The 21919-nt window shown below is 41.6% G+C and overlaps 2 protein-coding genes across 2 annotated transcripts; both read right to left on the reverse strand.

Annotated features, from left to right (window-relative positions):
• Positions 1–14080: 14080 nt before the first annotated feature.
• LOC138910527 (uncharacterized) lies at positions 14081–16474 on the reverse strand. Its single transcript, XM_070201770.1, has 3 exons — positions 16321–16474; positions 14750–14910; positions 14081–14695 (listed from the first exon to the last, which is right to left on the reverse strand). The coding sequence occupies exons 1-3, from the start codon at positions 16472–16474 to the stop codon at positions 14081–14083; spliced, it is 930 nt and encodes a 309-aa protein (XP_070057871.1).
• A 1958-nt stretch (positions 16475–18432) lies between these two features.
• LOC104113371 (uncharacterized protein At4g37920-like) lies at positions 18433–21540 on the reverse strand. Its single transcript, XM_070201771.1, has 6 exons — positions 21513–21540; positions 21260–21387; positions 21006–21176; positions 20395–20563; positions 19705–19949; positions 18433–18764 (listed from the first exon to the last, which is right to left on the reverse strand). The coding sequence occupies exons 1-6, from the start codon at positions 21538–21540 to the stop codon at positions 18501–18503; spliced, it is 1005 nt and encodes a 334-aa protein (XP_070057872.1). The 3' UTR covers positions 18433–18500.
• Positions 21541–21919: the final 379 nt, after the last annotated feature.

A 21919-nucleotide genomic window follows, 5' to 3' on the forward strand; every position in this document is an offset into this window, starting at 1 on the left:
TGACGGTCTTCTAGAGGTCGGTTTTTGCCTTATGAAAGGGCCGAAGGACGTGGTAGAGGTTTTCGATCGGCGGATAGATTCGCTACCGATAGAAGAGTTAATCGCTGCCGGAATAACAGATCATTGTAGGACAAAGAGGTATCGGGCTCCCGAGACTCCGCCTACCCCAGGTTATCCGAATACAACTTCAATATCAGCGTGGTGGAACTAGTGTCAGCAATGAGAAACATTAAGGAAGCACGATTCCCGAGGTCGATGAGATCCGACCCCAATCAGGGGGATCCTAATATATAGTGAGAGTACCATGGGGCCAACGAACTAGGGACTGTCGACATCTGCGCGAGGAGGTGACAACATTGCTGAGAAACGGCCATCTCAGAGTTCTTAAGCGACCGGGCTAAGAACAACTATGGTCGCAACCAGGATAACGCGGAACCTTCAAAAGTAGGAGAAGATCCTCCTCGTCTGACGATCAACAGGATTTTCGGGGGAACGAGATTTATGGTGTAACCTTTTCGGCAGTGAAGAAGACATGTATCAGTGACCCACAGTAAGAGACTCTGGGAAGCCGCTGAGCACGACATTACCTTCACGGAGGAAGACACAGATGGACTCCTACTACCGCACAACGATACCCTGGTAATCTCTCTTAATGTTTTAGATTTTAAAATTAAATGTATTTTGGTGGACCCAGGGAGTTCAACCAACATTATCCAATGTAGAGTCATGGAACAAGCCAAGCTAACTGGAAGCATTATTTTGGCCACAAAGCTCCTCGTCGGGTTTAATTTGGCAAGCGTAACAACCCGAGGGGAAATCGTGCTGCCCACGAATGCCGAAGGGGTAATTAAGACGACCCTTTTCGAAGTAGTAGACGGCGATATGGGTTACAATATGATTCTGGGAAAATCATGGCTGCACGAGATAAAGGTTGTGCCATCAACATACCATCAACTTCTAAAATTCCCAACTCCGGAGGGATTAAACAGATAAGAGGAGATCAACTGGCAGCAAGGGAGATGAATGTGATCTTAATTTCCAGTAATAAAGGGAAGGAGCATGCGGAATATCAATTCCAGAAACCGGCACCTGCTCCTGAACCGAACAAAGTTGTCACGCCCCGAACCTGGGGGGCGAGACCGGCACCCGGTTCCTCACGTAACCTAGCATATCAACTTGCGACTAAGGGACTCTGAACATATAATGTCATAATTTGGCCATGGGGCCACATTACAAGACACTTTGCGAAGCAAAATATAAAACTGAATGGAAACTAGCGATGACTAAACATCAATATAAAGCTGGGCCGACAAGGTCATCATAACTACTACAGTTGACAAACCAACAAAATATACATACCAGGCATACAAGTCCAACATACTGCACTAGCTGACAGGATATGTCTGCAAGCCTCTACTGATGGATGTATTGTGATCAGAACAGGGCCCCGACCTACCCATAACATATATACATACATACAAAAGATGTACACAAAACCCTAGACCCGACAACTCTGAAGGACATGGAGCTTACCGATCAGGCTGAACTCGGGAAACACCTACTGAGGAGGTCTACCTGTCTGTCTATCTTAACCTGCACGCATGAAATGCAGGATCCCCAAAAAAGGGACGTCAGTACGAAATAATGTACTGAGTATGTAAGGCAATAACATAATGGAAAGTTGAAACTGAACTGATAATATAATAACTGAAAGTAACTGGGAGTCAAAGATGATCTGGAGATATACTTACTTGTTGATACTCACTCAACTCCTTCAATATAGTACGTAAAATAAATGTTCGGCCCTATAAGGCTCGGTACATATAACTGATCGGCCGTAGTAGGCTCGCTCATAGGCGCTCGGCCATACTAGGCTCTGTATCTCGTCTATCTTGGGCTCGCTCATAGGCGCTCGGCCGTCTATCGTCTATATATATATATATATATATATATATATATATATATATATATATATATATATAAAGACCCTATGCTCTCTTGACTGGAAGAAGACAATACTCAATTAAATATAAAGTCCCGATAAGGGAGAATACTGTAACTTATGAGACTAGGATAATGTATATAAATTCGGGAGTATAAACTTCTCTTTATGCCTCGTTATCAAACATATGTAGTTACGAGATCATGCCAAAATGAAGGAAGGGCTTAGCCTTAACATACCTTATCACAATATTTCCAATCACCAAGTTGAACTCGCCTTTTCGCACCTTAATCTACAACAACGATAATAATACTATCATTAAGTTACGAAAGGTACAACTATCGCACAACGAACGACAAGCTTATTTTGTATTAAAACGGGCAGCATCTCCCCTATAATCCTTACTTCCTCCAAATTCAAGATAACACCAACAACACAAGAATGCAACAATAACAACATATATACATTATTTTCCAACCTTATATACACCACAAAAACTACAAAATAACCCATCACACCCCAATCTCTTCATACACAAAACGACCACCGTAGTAGTGTCAAATATCCCGAAAATATTACGACGAACGACCAGCCCACCACCCTGTATTTATGTGGTATTTATCCACACCATTACTCCTCCAAAACTCCACAAAATAGTAGTAAAACACATAGCCCAACAACAACACAAAATAGTCTGCTACAAGTGAATAACTCAAACTCACGGCTTCCGATCACCATCCCGTGAGTTCTTACAAATATAGAATGACTTACCATGAATTTACAGCATAAAAACATAGATGAAAGAGAGCAGTAAACTTACCTTATTTATTGGATAACTCAGCTCCTATCTTGGTTCTTCAAACGCTATGTTTTACCTCCAATTAGAACTTGAAAGGGAGAGAAAATCAATTGGGGTTTGTGGGCAATATTTGGGAGGATTTTTGCATAGCTTATGTCTAGTTATTATGCCCTATTATCAGTCTAATATATGAAGTATATAGGCCTTTAAAAAGGCCTCTTTGGATGACCCGAACTGGCCCATTTTTGGATGACCCGAACTGGCCCATTTTTGGACTCTCATTTAAGCAAGTACGTGATAGTCTGTGCAACCTCGCAAAAATGACCATACCTCTCTACTACGATATCGTATTGACAAATGGTTTAATGAGTTAGAAAATAGATTCATAGATATTCAATCTGATGGGTGGAACACCCCATAACTCTAAGTATATTGGGAGAAAATCGCAGTTACATTTGACCCAAAGTTTCAGTAAAACTTATGAACGTAACTTATGATGACTTTCATCAACTTTTGTTCCACCACTCGCTTGACTTCAAAACATAACACACAACTATCATACGACGAACATAACTCATAACATAACCTCATTATCATGTTAAGCACCCTAGTTTCACCCCAAAAGTACAGGTTATAACATTCCCAATTTGTCAACTTTCGACGAAACATTATTTTCTTCAATTCCTTTAGCTTCTGAACCTTCCAACCCTCTTGTACTTGTTGTTCATGATCTTACTTGTAACCTCTGAGGTAACATGATTAACTTACTTTATATATTTTCAAAGATGATCTCATGATGCACTTTTACATACGAAAATATAGGGTGTAACATCATTCCCCTTGGGAACATTCATCCTCGAATGTTTACTCTTAGAGACTTTGGAAAATTTTTGCCAGTGTTTCCTCCATACACTAGACTAAAACCAACCTGCACGCAGCCAGAAAACATACTATGCATGCCACACATGGCCAATGTCTATAAATAGCAACACTTTGCTTCACACAGCCGTAAATCATAAATACTGAAAGTCAAGAAGAGCTTACCTGATGACCTACTAGCCTGAATAGAGTTGTGTTGTAGCATACCATCTCGATCCATATCTTCAGTTTGAAATAGGTGGGGGTATTTAGACTTTATTTCTTCCTCCGCTTCCCACGTCATCTCTTCCACATTCTTGCTTCTCCATAAAACCTTCACGGAGGCTACCTCCTTATTTCATAGCTTGCGGATTTGTCGGTCTAGGATGGCAACTAGAATTTTCTCGTATGACAAGTCCTCCGTAATCTGTACATCATCCATGGGAACTACTCTTGTAGGATCGCCAATGCACTTCCGTAGCATAGATACGTGAAAAATCGGATGGACTGACTCCAATTATGAGGGTAATTCTAACTCATAAGCTACTTGGCCCACTCTCCGAATGATCCTATAAGGCCCAATATACCGTGGCTAAGCTTGCCTTTCTTTCCAAACCTCATCACGCCCTTCATAGGTGATACCTTTAAGAATATCCAGTCATTAACCCCGAACTCTAAGCCTCATCGCCGCACGTCAGAATATGACTTCTGATGACTCTGAGCTATCAACAGTCGCTCCCGGTTAAGCTTTACTTTCTCTACGGCCTACTGAACCAGTTCTGGCCCATGTAACCCAGATTCTCCAACATCAAACTACCCTATAGGAGATCTGCACTTACGCCCATACAAAGCCTCGTATGGAGCCATCTGGATACTGGAGTGGTAACTGTTATTATATGAAAACTCGATAAGAGGTAGATGTTCATCCCAACTTCTTTTAAAATCCAACACACATGCTCGTAACATATCCTCGAGTATCTGAATTGTGCGCCCGGCTAGTCCATCAATCTGTGGATGAAAAGCTGTGCTGAGATTCACCTGAGTCCCTAGACCTCTCTGAAATAACCTCCAAAATATGTTGTAAACTGCGCCCCACGGTCAGATATAATAGATACTAGTACTCTGTGTATCCGCACTATCTCCTTAATATATAACTTTGCATAATCTTCTGCTATATATATAGATCTGACCGGTAGGAAATGTGCTGATTTCATGAGCCTATCGACTATCACCCATATAGAATCAAAATTACGATGAGAACGAGGTAAACCCGTGACAAAGTCCATGTTCATCGCCTCCCATTTCCACGTCGGGATCTCTATAGTCTGCATTAGCCCTTCGGGCTTCTGTTGCTCTACCTTCACCTGCTGGTAACTAGGACACTAGGCGACAAACCCAGTAATGTTCTTCTTCATATCGTTCCACTAGTACACATCCTTAATGTCATGATACATCTTCATCGACCTAGGACGAATAGAGTACCATGAATAATGTGCCTCTGGCATAATCATGTCTCATAGACCTGCTACATCTGGAACACATAGACGACCCCAGTATCTGAGAACCCCATCTCCCTTGAGCTCTAACAACGGCTTCTTCTGCTGTGGAACTCTCTCTCTGAACTTGACCAACTCTGGGTTCTCGTACTACCTTTCCTTGACTTCAGCTATGAGAGATGATTTTGTAGTGTTTTGGAGTACAACTCCACCATCGTCAGAATCTACTAACCGAACCCCCAAATAAGCCAATTAATAAATTTCTCTAGTTAATTATCTTTTCTATGTGCTAAGCTACCCATAGATCGGCGATTTAAGGCATCTGCTACAATATTAGCTTTCCCTAGATGGTAGAGAATGTTAACATCGTAATCTTTCAATAACTCAAGCCATCGCCTTTGTCGCAAATTCAACTCTTTTTGCTTGAAGATATATTGCAGGCTTTTATGATCTGTAAATACATCAACATGAACACCATATAAATAATGCCGCCATATCTTAAGTGCATGGACAACCGCAGCTAACTTGAGGTCGTGGGTTGAATAATTCTTCTCGTGCTTCCTTAACTGACTTGAAGCATACACAATTACCTTCCCATGTTGTATCAGGACATATCCTAACCCGACACCCGAGGCATCACAATACATGGCATAACCCTTTGGAGCTTCTGGAAGTGTTAGAACTGGCACTGAGGTCAACCTATTCTTAAGCTCTTGGAAACTCCGCTCGCAAGCCTCCATCCACTGAAACTTAGTTGCTTTCTGCGTCAACTTCGTCAATGGTGCCGAAAGGGAAGAAAAACCCTCTACGAACCTCCGGTTGTATCCTGCTAAGCCTAGAAAGCTACGAACCTCTGTCGGAGTGGTAGGTCTAGACCAAGATTTCATGGCCTCAATCTTCTAAGTGTCTACCTTTATACTTTCATCGGATACAATATGCCCCAAGAGCGCTACAGACTTTAACCAGAACTCACATTTAGAAAACTTAGCATACAACTTACGATCACAGAGGGTTTGGAGTACCACTCGCAGGTGGTCTGCATGCTCATCCTCTGAACTTGAATAAACCAGAATATCATCAATAATTACTATTATGAACAAATCTAAAAATGGTCGGAATAGGCTATTCATCAAGTTCATAAATATGGCAGGTGCATTCGTCAACCCAAAGGACATGACAAGGAACTCGAAGTGGCCATATCTAGTCCTGAAGGCTGTCTTCGGAATATCTTTCTCCCGAACTCTGACCTGGTGGTATCCCGACCTCAAATCTATCTTTGAAAAGAATCTTTCCCCCTGCAACTGATCAAATAAGTCATCGATCCTTGGAAGTGGATACTTATTCTTAATAGTTACCTTGTTCAGCTGCCTATAATCGATACACATCCTCAGTGAGCCATCTTTTTTCCACACAAACAGTACCGGTGTACCCCAAGGTGAGGTACTGGGCCTGATGAAACCTTTCTCCAGCAAATCTTTTAACTGCTCCTTCAACTCCTTCAATTCGGCAAGTGCCATTCTATACAGAGGGATGGATATTGGTTGAGTTCCTGGAAGCAAATCGATGCTAAAATTAATCTCTCGCTCTGGAGGAATACCTGAAAGCTCATCTGGAAGCACATCTGCATACTCTTTGACTACAGAAATAGACTGAAGTATAGGTATCTCAGCATATGCATCTCTAACTCACACAATATGATAAATGCACCCTTTTGCGATCATTTTTCTCGCCTTCAGATAGGAAATAAACCTACTTCTGGGTGTCGCTGTATTACCTACCCATTCAAGGACTGGCTTACCCGGAAAATGAAATTTGGTTGCCTTTGCTCGACAATCAACTGTGGCATAGCAAGATGCCAACCAGTCCATGCCCATGATAGCATCAAAATCCATCATCTCTAGCTTAACTAGGTCGGCTGAGGTCTGACGACTACAAACTATCACCGTACAACCTCGATAAACCCGTCTAGCAATAATCAGTTCTCCAACCAGCGTAGATACTGCAAAAGGATCATTTAGTATTTCAAGCGCTATACCAAATTTACCCACGACAAATGGGGTAATATACAATAATGTAGATCATGGGTCTATCAAGGCATAATCATCGTGAGAGAAAATGGTCAATATACTTGTCACAACGTCTGGTGAAGACTCCTGGTCCTGTCGACCCGCTAAAGCACAGATACGGTTCTGATTACCCCCTGAACTGGAACCTCTACCTCTGCCTCGACCTCTACCAGTCGAAGACTGAGACTTGCGCCCTGAAGGATGCACGGACATAAATGATCATGTTGCTGAACTCGCTGGGTGTGCCATACCCCCGAAATCTCTATTTGGGCAATCTCGCATCATATGCCCCAGACGCCCACATGTATAACAAGCATCAGAACCTGCTCGGCATTGGCCCAAGTGTCCTCTACCACAGATGTCACACCACGACGGAAATGACTCTATCTGCCTTGAACCTCATTATCGCTATAAACTCGACGCCCGTGAGCTCTCACCTGGTCCTGACTGAGTATATCGGTCATACATGTAACCTTGTAACTGAGGTGGCGGAGGCCTAGGTGGTCATCCGAAGTACTGGGGCCTATAACTACCCTGAGACCTGGGAAATCTCATCCTCTTACGCTGTCCTTGATCAGTCCTCTCTGTACCCTGCTGTCGACGCCTACCCCTTTCTATATTCTGAGTGAATGACTGAATCCGGGAGATATCCATACTATCCCGCAATGCAGCGGTGGCACATGCCTCGGTCAACTCTGGGTCCAACCCTGCTATAAACCTGTGGATCCTGTCCGCGTAGTAGCAACTATGGATGGTGAATATCTGGCTAATGAGTCAAAACGGAGACTATACTCTCGAATACTCATAAGCCCTGCTTGAGGGATAGAAACTGATTGACCCAAGCTTGTCGGATCTCCCGCGGTAAGTACTGATCAAGGAAGGCATCTGAAAAATTCTCCTAACTAGGTGGAGGTGCATCATGTGCCCTGGACCTCTCCCATCCCTAGTACCAAAGGAGGGCTATATCTCGGAGTCGAAAAGCTGCTAGCTCAACTGCCTCTTTCTCTGTGGCATACATAACCCGAAAGATCCTGTGAAGCTGATCTATGAAATCCTGTGGGTCCTCTCTCTGATATGTCCCCGTGAATTTTGGGGACTCAAAGCAATAAACTATTGGACCCTTAAACTCCCAGACACCTCAGAAGATCCTACACTAGCTGGGTAGCTACCAATTGTGTCAACAAATGCACCGCACTCCTCAAGTCTTGATTTGATAGAAGTGGAGGGGGAACTGGGTGTGCGGTATCCCTAGGAATCTCCTCAGGTGGTGGATGAGCTGGTAATGGCTGAGTAGGGGTCTCGCCTTGGGCCTCAGACTGAGACCCATCTATTGGGGGTACCCTGCTGGTCCCCTCACCTGCTGTTGCATCTCCCTTCTGGCTAGCCATAGTCTTCCTAGTTACCGTCATCTGTGTATGCAACACCAACACGTAAGTTTAACTCAAATTTTTTATAACTCAGTTCTACATCATGATTTAGATTTGAAAGAAGGGTAACTAGCACCTAAATGCCCTGTAGTTCCTTGCTTATATAATGTGGTGCACAACACGTCTATAAACAAGACCCTACTAGACACGGCTTATAGACTCCCTAAGATAGAACTACTCTGATACCAAGTTTTTCACGCCTCGAACCTGGAGGACGAGACCGGCACCTGGTGCCTCACCTAACCTAGCGTACCAACTTGGAACTAAGAGACTCTAAACATATAATGTCATAATTTGGCCATGGGGCCACATTGCAAGACACTTTCTGAAACAAAATAAAAAACTGAATGGAAACTAGCGCTGACTAAACATCAATATAAAACTGGGCCAACAATTTGGGGTTTGTGAGCAATTTTTGGGAGGATTTTTGCAGAGCTTATGTCTAGTTATTATGCCCTATTATCAGTCTAATATATGAAGTAGATAGGCCTTTAAAAAGTCCTCTTTGGAAGACCCGAACTGGCCCATATTTGGACGACCCAAACTGGCCCATATTTGGACGACCCGAACTAGCCAATTTTTGGACTCTCATTTAAGCAAGCAGGTGACAGTCTGCGTAGTCTCGCAAAAACACCCATATCTCTATACTACGATATCGTATTGACAAACATTTTAATGACTTAGCAAATAGAATTATATATATTCAATTTGATGGGTGGAACACCCCATAACTCTAAGTATATTGGGAGAAAATCGCAGTTACATTTGACCCAAAGTTTCAGTAAAACTTATGAACATAACTTGTGATGACTTTCATCGATGTTTATTCCACCACTCGCTTGACTTCAAAACATAACACATGACTATAATACGACTAATATAACTCATATCATAACCTCCTTATCATGTTAAGTACCCTAGTCTCACCCCAAAAGTACATGTTATAACATTCCCAACTTGTCGACTTTCGACGAAATATTATTTTCTTCAATTCCTTTAGCTTCTGAACCTTCCAACCCTCTTTGTACTTGTTGTTCATGATCTTCAATATTTGTAACCTCTGAGGTAACATGATTAACTTACTTTATATATTTTCAAAGATGATCTCATTTTTGGTCTTACATTAGTTTGCTCACGATGCACTTTTACGTACGAAAATATAGGATGCAACAAAAGTCAACAGGGGGGGAGGAGTCGTCGAAATCTTATCAGGTACCAAGATATTTTCAGGTACCAGGAGAGACAGATGCAACCAAATCTACTATGGAAGAATTTGATCAAGTCGCATTGTTTGAGAAATTCTTGGAAAGAAAGTCCCACTTGGGGACAGGACTAAACCCCGAGCTCATGTCAGGATTTATTGAATTTCTTAAATTTAACGTTGACTGTTTTGCGTGGTCGCATGCGGATATGACAGGTATTCCTCCAGAATTGGCCATGCACAACCTAAGCTTGGATCCTAACATCCCTCCGGTAAGTCAGAAGAAATGCCATATTGCCGAGGTCAGAAACAAATTAGTCAAAGAAGAGGTAACTCAATTACTTGATATTGGTTAAATCCGGGAGGTAAAGTATCCTGACTGTCTAGCTAACGTAGTAGTAGTACCAAAAAAGAATAACGAATTTTGCATGTACGTAGATTATAAGAATCTGAATAAGGCGTGCCCAAAAGACTCGTTCCCACTACCAAACATTGATCAAATGATTGATGCGACGGGTTAATGAGTTTCCTCGATGCTTATTCAGAATACAACCAAATCAAGATGAACCCGGAGGATCAGGAAAAAACTTCGTTCATAACGAACTTCGGCACATATTGTTATAATGTGATACCTTTCAGGCTTAAGAACGGCGGAGCCACATATCAGAGGCTTATAAGCAGAATGTATGAGAAACAAATAGGAAAAACCATGGAAGTTTACATAGATTATATGTTGGTTAAGTCTTTGAACGCAGGTGGTCATCTTAAACACCTGCAGGAAACCTTTGACATCTTAAGGAAGCACAACATAAAGCTTAACCCTGTAAAGTGTGCATTCAGAGTCAGATCCGGTAAATTCTTAGGATTCCTGGTGTCGCAAAGGGGAATCGAAGTTAATCCCGATAAAATTAAATCCATTGAGGACATCCCTGACCAGCTATCAAACGTGAAAGAGGTTTAAAGGTTGACATGAAGATTGGCCGCTTTAAGCAGATTCATTTTCCGGTCTTCGAAAAAATGTCATCATTTCTTTTTGCTCCTCAAAAAGAAGAACAACTTCAAATGGACTCCAGAATGCCAGCAGGCTCTGAAGTATTTGAAAAGGTATTAATCACTCTATTATTATCAAAACCAAAGAAAGGCAAACCGTTACTGATTTACTTAGTGGTCTTGGAGGTAGCGGTAAGTGTCATTTTAGTCCGTGTAGACAAAGGTACGCAATATTCTATTTATTATGTTATTAAAATTATAACAGGTGTGGAAACTCGCTACCCACATCTCGAAAAATTAGCCTTAGCTCTCGTAGTCGCCACTCGAAAGCTTAGGGATTTATTTCCAATGTCATCCGATAGTTGTGGTGACAACCTTTTCCCTGCGGAATATCCTTCACCAACTTGAACTTTCAGGTCGACTGGCCAAATGGGCAGTCAAAATGAGTGAATTTGACATAGAGTATAAACCTAGAATTGCGATTAAGTCACAAGTTTTGGCAGACTTTGTGACCGATTTCAGTCTAGACTGCTGCCTTTGGCTACCAAAGAAGTAGTGATGGTGTCGGAATCGACATCGGGAGTCTGGACCTTGTTCACGGACGGAGCTTCTAATGTGAAAGGGTCCGGGCTCGGTGTAGTACTAATCATGCCTTCGAAAAAAACCCTAAGGCATGCCATAAGAACTATTCCTCTGACTAACAATGAAGCCGAGTACGAAGCTTTGATTGCAGGACTCGAGGTGTCCCGTGGACTAGACTTCAAGGTCATAGAAATCAAATATGATTCTCAATTGGTAGTAAATCAGGTCTACGGAATCTTCGAAGCCAAAGAGAAATGCATGCAACAATATGTAGTGGAAGTCCAGGCTCTGCTCACACGGTTCAAGGAATGGTCAATTACCTACATCCCGAAGGAAGAAAATGCAAAAGTAGACATACTAGCCAATCTGGGATCGTCCACGGAAATGAAAAGATCGGACTTCGGTACAGTCGTGCAGCTTATGCATTTGATATTGTACATAGACGGCTATTATGAAGTAAACACGACCAATTTGGTCTGGGATTAGAGGAATGAGATCATTGACTATCTCGAGCACGAAAAGCCACCCGAAGATCCCAAGGCATCCCGGCGCTGTGCACTAAAGCAGCCTGATACTACTTCATGGGAGGTCAATTGTATAGAAAATCTTTTCAAGGCTCGATGTTTAGGATCCTCCGAAGCTAATTACGTTATAAGAAAAATTCACGAAGGGATATGCGGAAACCACTCTGGTGCGGACTCTTTGGTATTAAAGCTAATTAGGGCGGGATACTACTGGCCCGGATGGAACAAGATGCTAAGGCTTATGTTCAGAAATGCGATAAGTGTCAACACCATGCACTGTTGGTGCATCAACCAACAGAGTTATTACACTCAGTTTTGTCACCCTGGCCATTCATGAAGTGGGGGATGGACATAGTTGGTCCGCTGCCACCGGCTCCCGGTAAGGTAAGATTTCTTTTGATTTTAACTGACTACTTTTCTAAGTGGGTTGAAGCAGGTCCTTACTAGAAAATCGACGAGCGCGAAGTGGTAGATTTCATATGGGAAAACATAATTTGCATGTTCGGGATACCAAAAGACATAGCCTGCGACAACAGACCATAATTTATAAGAGCAAATGTGACCAAATTTCTCAAAGACCTGAAAATCAAAAAAATCACATCATCGCTATACCATCCGAGCGCAAACGACCAAGTGGAATCGACAACAAAATGTTTATTCAAAATCTCAAAATGATATTGGAAGCAACCAAAGGCAAATGGCCCGAAGAGCTACCGGGAGTACTATGGACGTATCGAACAATGGCCAAATCGAGCACGGGGGAGCCACCTTTCTCTCTTGAATATGGAGAAGAAGCCTTGGTCCCGGTGGAAGTAGGAGAACCTACCATGATATACTTCCAAGTGGATGAAGAAGCAAACAACGAAGCATTATTGGTCAGATTGGAGCTGCTCGACGAATGTAGGGACTTGGCGTATATAAGAATGTCGGCCCAAAAATAGAGAATGGAAAGATATTACAATCGAAGAGCCAATCTCTGTTATTTCAAAGTAGGAGACTTGGTGTTAAGGAAAGTAACTCAAAATACCCGGGAGCTCAACGCAGGAAAACTAGGTCCAACGTGGGAAGGTCCCCACCGGATTTCAGCTGTCACTAGGAAAGGATCATACGAATTGGAAAATCAAGACAGAGTAAAATTATCGAGCAACTGGAATGTGGCATACCTCAATAGATAATATTACTGATGAGCGCCGCATATACTGAAAGTACGTGCTGCACTCTTTTTCCCTTCGTCCAGTTTTTGTCCCAATTGGGGTTTTCTAGCAAGGTTTTTAACGAGGCAACAACGAAAAGCATACTAAGAAGGAAGCATCGTCATCAGAAATAAGATCTTAAAACAACAAGGCATGGAAACATAGAACTGCTATGGGACGTTTAGATAATCTTTTGCTCGGTAGAAAAGTTCCTACCGAGAAATAAAGTTTGATATCGGGCCAAAGGTTACCCGACCGTTCACGAGTGCAAGCCACTTTGGGGGTGGTTAGATAATCTTTGGCTCTATAGTAAAGTACTTAATGGGAAGCAAAGCTTGCTATCAAACCAAAGATTATCCAACCATTCACTAGTGAAATCTTCAAAGGAGCAAAACTTCCAGTGTTCAAATTCACATTCTTTACATTCGAACACTGGGGGGATGATATGAGAATACTGCAACATGATTGCCACATCAACCGAGACTACAAAATTCGGGAACAAAGTTGTATCATCGGGACCGAGGACAGTGTAGCCAGCCCCATGGAAACAAGTTGTACAAATTAGCCACAAATAATGGCAATTTCGTTTTAGCACAACGAATGCTTATTTACTTTTTAAAATGGAAGTAATAAAGTAAAACTCCTTTTATTTTTATCTTGTTTCTTGTCTGAACGATGAATTAATTTTACCATTTGAAAGTTAAGCAAGTACTTCAAATGCTAGTGCCGGAATGAACAGGAGACGTCCTCTTCAAGAACACCGTAAACATAAGAGGGCCCTCTCTTATGAAACCCTCACAGTAAAGGGTTGGTTCCCGAAGAACTTATGCCCAGAATCTAAATGCTATCGGGAAAAATTGCAACTGAAGCCTTGCATAACTCGACGCAAAGAGAAAAATTTGCGCAATACTTAAATAAAAAAGCACTTCTATATAACAACGTGCCAAGCAACACAAGTACAAAAGTATGAAGTAAAAAACAAAAAGGAAAGAAAATAAAAAGCTAAACTACTGTATCCCCAGAATTTGGGGAAAGAGAAGAATTTGCGCCCCTAGGAGAAATAGGCAGATCTGTCGCCGGATCGAGGTCTTGACCTTCATCATCATCCCCTTCAGGTTCTTCTTCAGTTCTCGAGAACTCAGAACTGGAACCAGAAGAGTTAGTCGCATCAAGTTGGATTGGGAGACCCCTTCGGGCAGTTGACTCCACCTCACGGACCTTGGCGATCTCGGCATCAAAGTCAATGACACCCGCTTTGGCCTCTTCTAAGGTTTTTCTCCTCATGATATACATAGAATATATTTTTTCAACAATGAAGGAAGCCGCTCGGCGCTGAAGCTCTTTCTTAAGCTGGTCAACCTCTTTCGAAAGGTAATTCCGCTCGGATCTAGCGGCTTGAAGGCTAACATCAAGGTCACGGATAGTCGAGTTATAAAATTTATTATGCTCCATGACCTTATTATACTTCTTCTCCATCCGGGCATGCTTCTCCTCTGCAGTAGTAGGCTCTTTAACTTTGGAGTTCAAGGCTGCCTCCAAATTATTTAACCTTTCAGTAGAGGCAGCCTCACGATCGGCGGCGGCGAGAACAACATTTTGGACCTCGGACCACTTTGCCTTGGCCTCTTGGAATTATGTCCTTAACAGGGCAGTCTCTTGGCTGAGGCTCACCGCCTCTTCCTCGCTCTGCTGCAATCGAGCCTCCAACTCAATGGCCTCGATAGCTTGTGCTTCCAGTTCCGAGAGGCGAGCAGCAATTTGATCCTGCTCGTCCAACAATTGATCCCGCTCAGAGGTGAGTTTCTCTTTATCAAGGATCATCCTTTGAAGGCCTTCGGAAGCAAGGAAGTTAGCTTACAAAGTTAAAGTTCAATTCAAATATCCTGTCATAGTAAAGATATAAGAAATAATATAGAGAACAAACATACCGATGTTGTGTTGTGCATGGCATTGTTTACCATACACTCCCCCGAGAGAGAATATATTTTATTCCTATCTTTCTCTGAAGCTAGAGGCTTTAGATAGTTGGCAAGCTCCATCGGCCGGGACAGCAGGTGGCACTCGGTAAGAACCGAGAGGGAGACACTCCACCCCTATATTGTGTTGTGCATGGCATTGTTTACCATAAACTTCCCCGAGAGAGAATATATTTTATTCCTATCTTTCTATGAAGCTAGAGGCTTTAGATAGTTGGCAAGCTCCACCGGCCGGTACAGTAGGTGGCACTCGGTATAGACCGAGAGGGAGATGCTCCTCCTCCTCTGAGGATATGCAGAAGAAGGCGAATAGTTATGCCCCAAATTCTCATGGACTGGGGAGGGGGGACATCCTCCTCTCTGGTGTCTGCGGCCGATGGAGATGATGTAGCAGTTTCTGGTGGTGAAGGCATGGTTGGCGAAGAAGGAAATGAAGCTGATGGCGTTGTGGGTTGAGAAGAAGCTGCGGAAAAAACAGTGTTAGTTATTGGTTGCTCAACAACCAAAGATGGAATAGGCTCGGTACTCAGCCTAACAGTACCGGGAGCAGCGACGGGGACTTGAAAGCGAGAGTTGGCATCTTTCACTACATCACACTCCCCCATAGAGCGCTTGGACATCATCCTCGGTTGGTGTAACTAGCTCAACAAATTGAGCATTTTATTGAGCTGATGAAAGTCATCATCTTCTATATAAAGAAGCCCCTTCATCACTGGATTCCCCATCATTATTGATCACCACGGTGTCTGCGGCTAGCTCGGGCGCGGCGCTCTTCGCCTTTTTATTTTTACCCTAGGCCGTAGAGGAACGTCGCCTTTTTTGTTGCTTTTTCTCCGGCCGGGGACTCCGAGAGGAAGCACTTGCACTGGAAGTAGGTCCGATGACACCTGTTCGGGTGACGTCCTCCTGCAGCAACCTCATCGCATCTACGGGATCAACCAAAACGTCCTCCTCGGGGATGGTAAGAGAGTCCTACGGAAGACTTGAATTCAACAAGAAGAAAAGTTAGCGAGTGTTCTTATATATGAGATAAAAACAAGATAAGTTCAACTTACCATAATTTTTGGCCTTCCACCCGTATTTAAGAGTCAGTTCTTTTCATCAGCGGGTCTCATGTGTGGTGACATCCAAAATCTTCTGGACCCACTAGTCCAAGTTTTCAACCCTTGGTGGTATCCACCGAGTTGCTGAAATAATGAAAAAAGAAGGATCAGTGATAGCAAGGAAAAACCTTTAACCAGAAGAAAGGACACACGTTGAACTTACGTGTACAATTCCATAATTCAGGAAAGAATAGAGTTATGGCGGGGATGATGTCCCTGGTGGCAACTACAACGAACCGCTCCATCCATTTACGGTCGTTGTCATCATCCATGCTGGTGAGCAAAGCATGGTGACCACATTTGTTGAAGTTTATCATTCTCCCATGAAAAATCTTGGGGGAATAAAGGTTCATCAGTCGAGCCAGGGGGAGCTCTTCCCCCGTCTCCTGGCATAGACGCCAAAGATAGGCTATCGTCCGCCACACAGAAGGTCTCACCTACGCCAAGAAGACCTGGTAACGGAAGCAAAACTCCAAGATTACGGAGTCAAGTCCCCCGCTCAATGAGAACGGGCCCGAAGTGAAGGGGTACATGTAAACGTACTTAAAACCTTCTTAGGAAAGGTTACCTGCTCCGCTAGATCGAAAGCGATGATGTTCAAATCATGTCAACCACAGTATTTCTTCATAGTAGGGAATGTTGCTCATAAAGACAAATAAATGCCTATCACCTGGTACCATTCAATGGAGAATATTCTGCAGTATTAAATACGTAGTCCGTTATAGCGAACATGACATTCATAGCCTACCGTTACACATTTTTTAGTGGCCCCCATAATTGTCATTTAAGAAGGGGCTTAATCCTAGGACTTATTCCCTATGTGCAACTATAATAGTGAGTTCAACAGCCATTAGAGGGACATGAATTTTCTGATAAACTTATGCTATATACGGTTCAAAAGCTCAATAATATTTCATTTCTTGCTTATTAATATTGCTATTACTGCTTCGGAAGCTACGCTCGAAGAATCAGGCTGTTCATTGTCTTATGCTGAAGTTTATCACTATCATCAATGAATTTATATGGTGTTTAAAGTTATACGAACTTGTCTGAATGTTTATTCGTTCATTGCTTGACCAAGTTTTAGAAAATTATTGGGGAGTTGTGATTAGGCAGGACATGGCGAGGTTTTAGATCTCCGAGGATATGTCCCTTGATAGAAATTTGTGGAGGTCAAGGATTAATGTTGTAGGCTAGGAAGTAGTTGAGTCTTTACTTTCTTCGTACCTTTGTGAGGCTAGTATGGTAGGGTTTTTGTCGTGAGTGGCAATGTTATGTCTTACTACTCTTTCGTTTCTCATAGTGTCGGGTATATTTACTGGCTATCGCTTTTGCTTTCCATCTATCTTCTTGTTCCCATGTTACTTTTCTTATGATTTATGGGATGGTACTAATATTGTTTCTTTTTGTATTCTTGAGCCGAGAGTCTTTTGGAAATAGCCTCTCTATTCCCTCGGGTAAGGGTAAGATCTGCATACATACTAACCTCCCAAGACCCCACTAGTGAGATTTTATAGGGTCGTTGTTGTATATCCCATGCTTTATTACAGCAGAGAACTGCCAAATGAGTGAAGTTCAATGTGATGGTTTTTGTGGAGGAAAAAAAGAGGAGGAAATGGTCTCCTGCGCCCTCCTGCCAAAAAAAAAAAAAAAAAAAAAAACCTCGTTTGCATTATTGTCAGATTTATTAAGCGTACAAATAAAAATCTTCGAACAAAAAAGAAATTTGTAAACGATTACAAAACCAAAAGAGAAGAAAAACAGATCACTCAAAGGATGAATATAGGTCAACGAATTTCGATTATTCACATTCTGCATTTAGCTTTTGGGACGTGAATTGGTTATTTTAAACATTAATGATTTGTCATGCCCTACTTTTAATTCACAATAATTAATTACTTATATTATAAGAAGAGGACGTAAAGTGATCTGAATGCTGGTCCGGTAAATGTTATACTTTACTTCATTCGATCTATTGAAATCGAGATAAATGATACATCCGTGTATAAAATCATCCTAAATTCGTAATTGAGCGTCAACATGGGACGAGTTGATCAGTAGGAGAAAAGACCATCAAGTCACTGTCCCACAACAGATACATGCAGGTATCATACACAAAATTCAATGTTTTATACAACCAACGACAGCTCGTGGCTCTTTCAGCAACATCCGAGTTCTTCTATTTAAACTTTCAGGACTATCGACAAACCCGAGATAAGGACAGTTCATCAATGCGTTGAGATTGAAACCAAAAATGAAAGTGAAAGGCAAAGCCTCCAAAATATGTAAAATTTTCAGAGTGATATACATCTGATAGAAGTGCTTCGACGTCAAGGCAACGGGTTAAAGATACGTCACAAATGCTGCGAGAAATTCTATGTCAAGAGAACAATGATTAAATATTAGATTTAATACATACGTGTATAAGCAATTTACATCTTTCCCTTCAAGTTCTTCCCCCGGTGTGAAGGCGTCTTTCAAAGTGCACAGTCGTTCCTCAGGATCCTCAATTGTGAGTAGATATTTCAGAATTCTGATTTCTTTTGGCATAAGCCTCTGAAGATTTCCTCTTGCTGTCGTATACAAGTGATAAAGGACATCCTTTACCTGAAAAAAAGCAGAAAAGATTTGACAAGCCTAACCATTTGCATGTTAGAAAAATGAATTCCTCGCTGGTGAGACGGAGAAAGTGGGGGGGAGGAGAGCCAAGCTGTGGTGAAATACCATACTTATACAGAAATGCGTTTGGCCTTGTGAAAGTTTCATCAAAACACTAGAGATTGAAACATGAATAAGAACATAACAGCCAAATGAATATTATCTTTCAACGCTACAGCTAGGTCTATCTGTCCTGAAATCCTAAGACATAAAACTACCCCATCTAAGTTGCAGACCCTGCTATACTACCTGTAAAATTCCAATAGTAACTTCAACATAAAGGCATTCCAACAATAAGTTCTCTTCAAATGCAAGATGAAATAAGCTACGTCACAAGAGTAACGCAGCTTGGTGCGCATGAGCTCACAGAAGCTACTAACTATGCACTATCTTAAGAGTTTATAAAATGGACATAAGCATTTTAGTCAACTTGGAGAATAACAATCACTATTCCACTATACCAAGTCCAGATACAATAACCTTAGCTTGTGGCATTAGGTTATTAACGTTCACATTGTTTAGCAAAAATCATGCGACGTTTGCTAAACATCATCAGTAGCACTATTGTATAAAATAATGAGAGAAATTCCCATCATTCATATCAATTAGTCATAAACATTTTGTCCCCTTTGCCTCAAACTTCTTTGTTTCTATAGTCTCATAAGTGGAGAGCCAAAGAAACTTCAGAGTTGAGAGGAAAATTTTCCAACAAAATCTCAAATAGCTCCAGAAAAAAAAAATTGTTTGGGTATCACTAAAAATTGTGTCATTTCGAATACCATCACTTCGGTAAGCATATCTCTTCTTAATTAAGTTAATGCTAAGACAAAGAAAAATTGCTGCAATAAGTGAGATGTGGATGTGTATCTGAAGAAAAGAATGATCTTGCCTCATCTTTTGTCATGTCCGACTCCTTGGCTGCTGACCATGCTTTTGTAATCATGAGCACTAATGCTGAATCAAGTTGATTTTTCTGGGCCAGATCATCTATTTTCTTGCAAGCCGCATCCACTGACGGAGAATTTGTTATATCTTGGAATTTCAACTCTGCAGCATTTAACGCTTCTATACTTTCAGTTGCCTTATCATAAGCTTGCACAGCTGCCAAACACGTATTCCCTAGTTTTGCCACAGCTAATTATTAAGAAAAAGGAAGATCTTGTCAGTGAAACCTATCAAATGCAGATAAATTATTATGAAAATCAAGGAAGTGATGTTTGTTGAACTCGTGGATTTTAATTTCTAAATTTACAGTAAGAGAAACTTCATACTCCCAAAGTTAAAGGTTCTACAAAGCTTCTTCTATCTCATTGTTGCATTTGTTTTCCAAAGCAAAAAAGATTATTTTAGTTGATATTATATTCACTTCTTTCGTTTGGAACTTTGGGGTAATTTCACATGTGGCAAGGTTGTGGGGAAGAGTAAACGAGTTGATATATGGGAAGCAACATTTCTAGAATGTATATATTGCAATAGAGTGTCTTAATGCAAAAAATAAACTGAAAGTTATCAGCAGTATGACCGCAAAAATTATAGGAAACAGAAGAACCGCATTATTTATTTTCCAGGCAGAAGGTACCATTCTGTTCCGCTACATCATCATAATAGGATTCTGCTACGGTGTGAAGATGAGCAAAAAACTCTTTTGTAAAATCTTTACGACGCCTGGAAACAATATCACCAACCTCGGATGGTGACCGCCTGATTACCTCAAGAAGTTTATTATGCCTCTTAACATCATCATCAACCTAGAAAAGAAAGTTACTGGTTGAAGTTCAATAAAAAACATACCAAGCTCAAACAAAATCCAAAAACTGTATCTTAACACGAGAAAAATATTGCAAGAAATCCGCTAATAATCCTTAAATCATCCTCAATCCTTGGACTTGTAATATGTAAATTGAACGTAGAAGTTCACCTCAGCCCAATGTACTGCAATTAGCAGCAACTAGACATAAAATAATTGATTAATTTGAGTATTTATGACTCAACTGAGCCCTTGCTTGGACTTACTTAAAGAGGAACCTCACTAAATATAAAATAATAAGGTCTGGTCTATCATGGAATTGAAACTATTCCAAGAAGAGTTTGGCATAATTGGGTCTCTTTGGAAATTGAAAGCAGTTACTAAATCATGATCTGACATGTAGAGAATGAAAACTTCATGCTCGCTAAGGAAGCTAGCTATACCTCTCTCATCTTTCTTTGAAGCCTGAGTAGCTTGTGCATCATTCCAGGATCACTCTCACTGTCTGCTCGGTTCTGACACCGGTTATAGAAGTGGGGCCGGATACTGTTCCATTCTTTACTGAATGCTAGTAATCTTCTCCAATCAATAGGATTGTTAACTTGTCGCATACTCTGATCATTTTATTCTCATCCAACCCTGCAGAAGAATCTTTCCCGTCTTCTCCATTTTCCATATCAGTTTCTTGACTAATAACTGAATCAGACAGCTTCACAGAGGGAATTTGCTCGTTAACAGCACCATTTGGTACTGCAGTTGTATCACCCATTACAACGCCAAGACATGACAGTCGCAACCTCACTCCATTCAGAGATAAGACAGAACCTAAAAGTTTCACAAACATCATTATTATCCAAATGGCTTCACAGAACCAATAGGCAAATTCTACTACTCCCTCAATCATCCACATTCATTACTAACTCTCGCCACCGCCTACCATTATCAACTACCACCACTATCATCTACCATAGCCGCCATCACTACCACCACCCACCACCCCTACCACCATCGTCCTCAACCATAATCACACACTCACTCACCTCAACTACCACCACAAGCCACCACATCACTATCAATAACCATAGCCGGCACCGTTCACCATTATAAACTACCACCCACCGTCACCTTCCTCAATCACAACCACAACTGCCACCACCACCACCACCCACAATTATTAACTATCACCACCATCCTCAACCATACTCGCAATCGATACCAATCACCACTAGCTACTACCCAGAACCACCACCGTCAACCAAAATCACCATCAACTACTGCCTCTAGTCAGCACTCACAAACACCTCTGTTAGCCATCACCACCACCAATCACCTTATATATAGAATATTAGATTAATTA

This window comes from Nicotiana tomentosiformis, chromosome 4 (assembly GCF_000390325.3).
Source record: "Nicotiana tomentosiformis chromosome 4, ASM39032v3, whole genome shotgun sequence".
NCBI classification, from domain to species: Eukaryota; Viridiplantae; Streptophyta; class Magnoliopsida; order Solanales; family Solanaceae; genus Nicotiana; species Nicotiana tomentosiformis.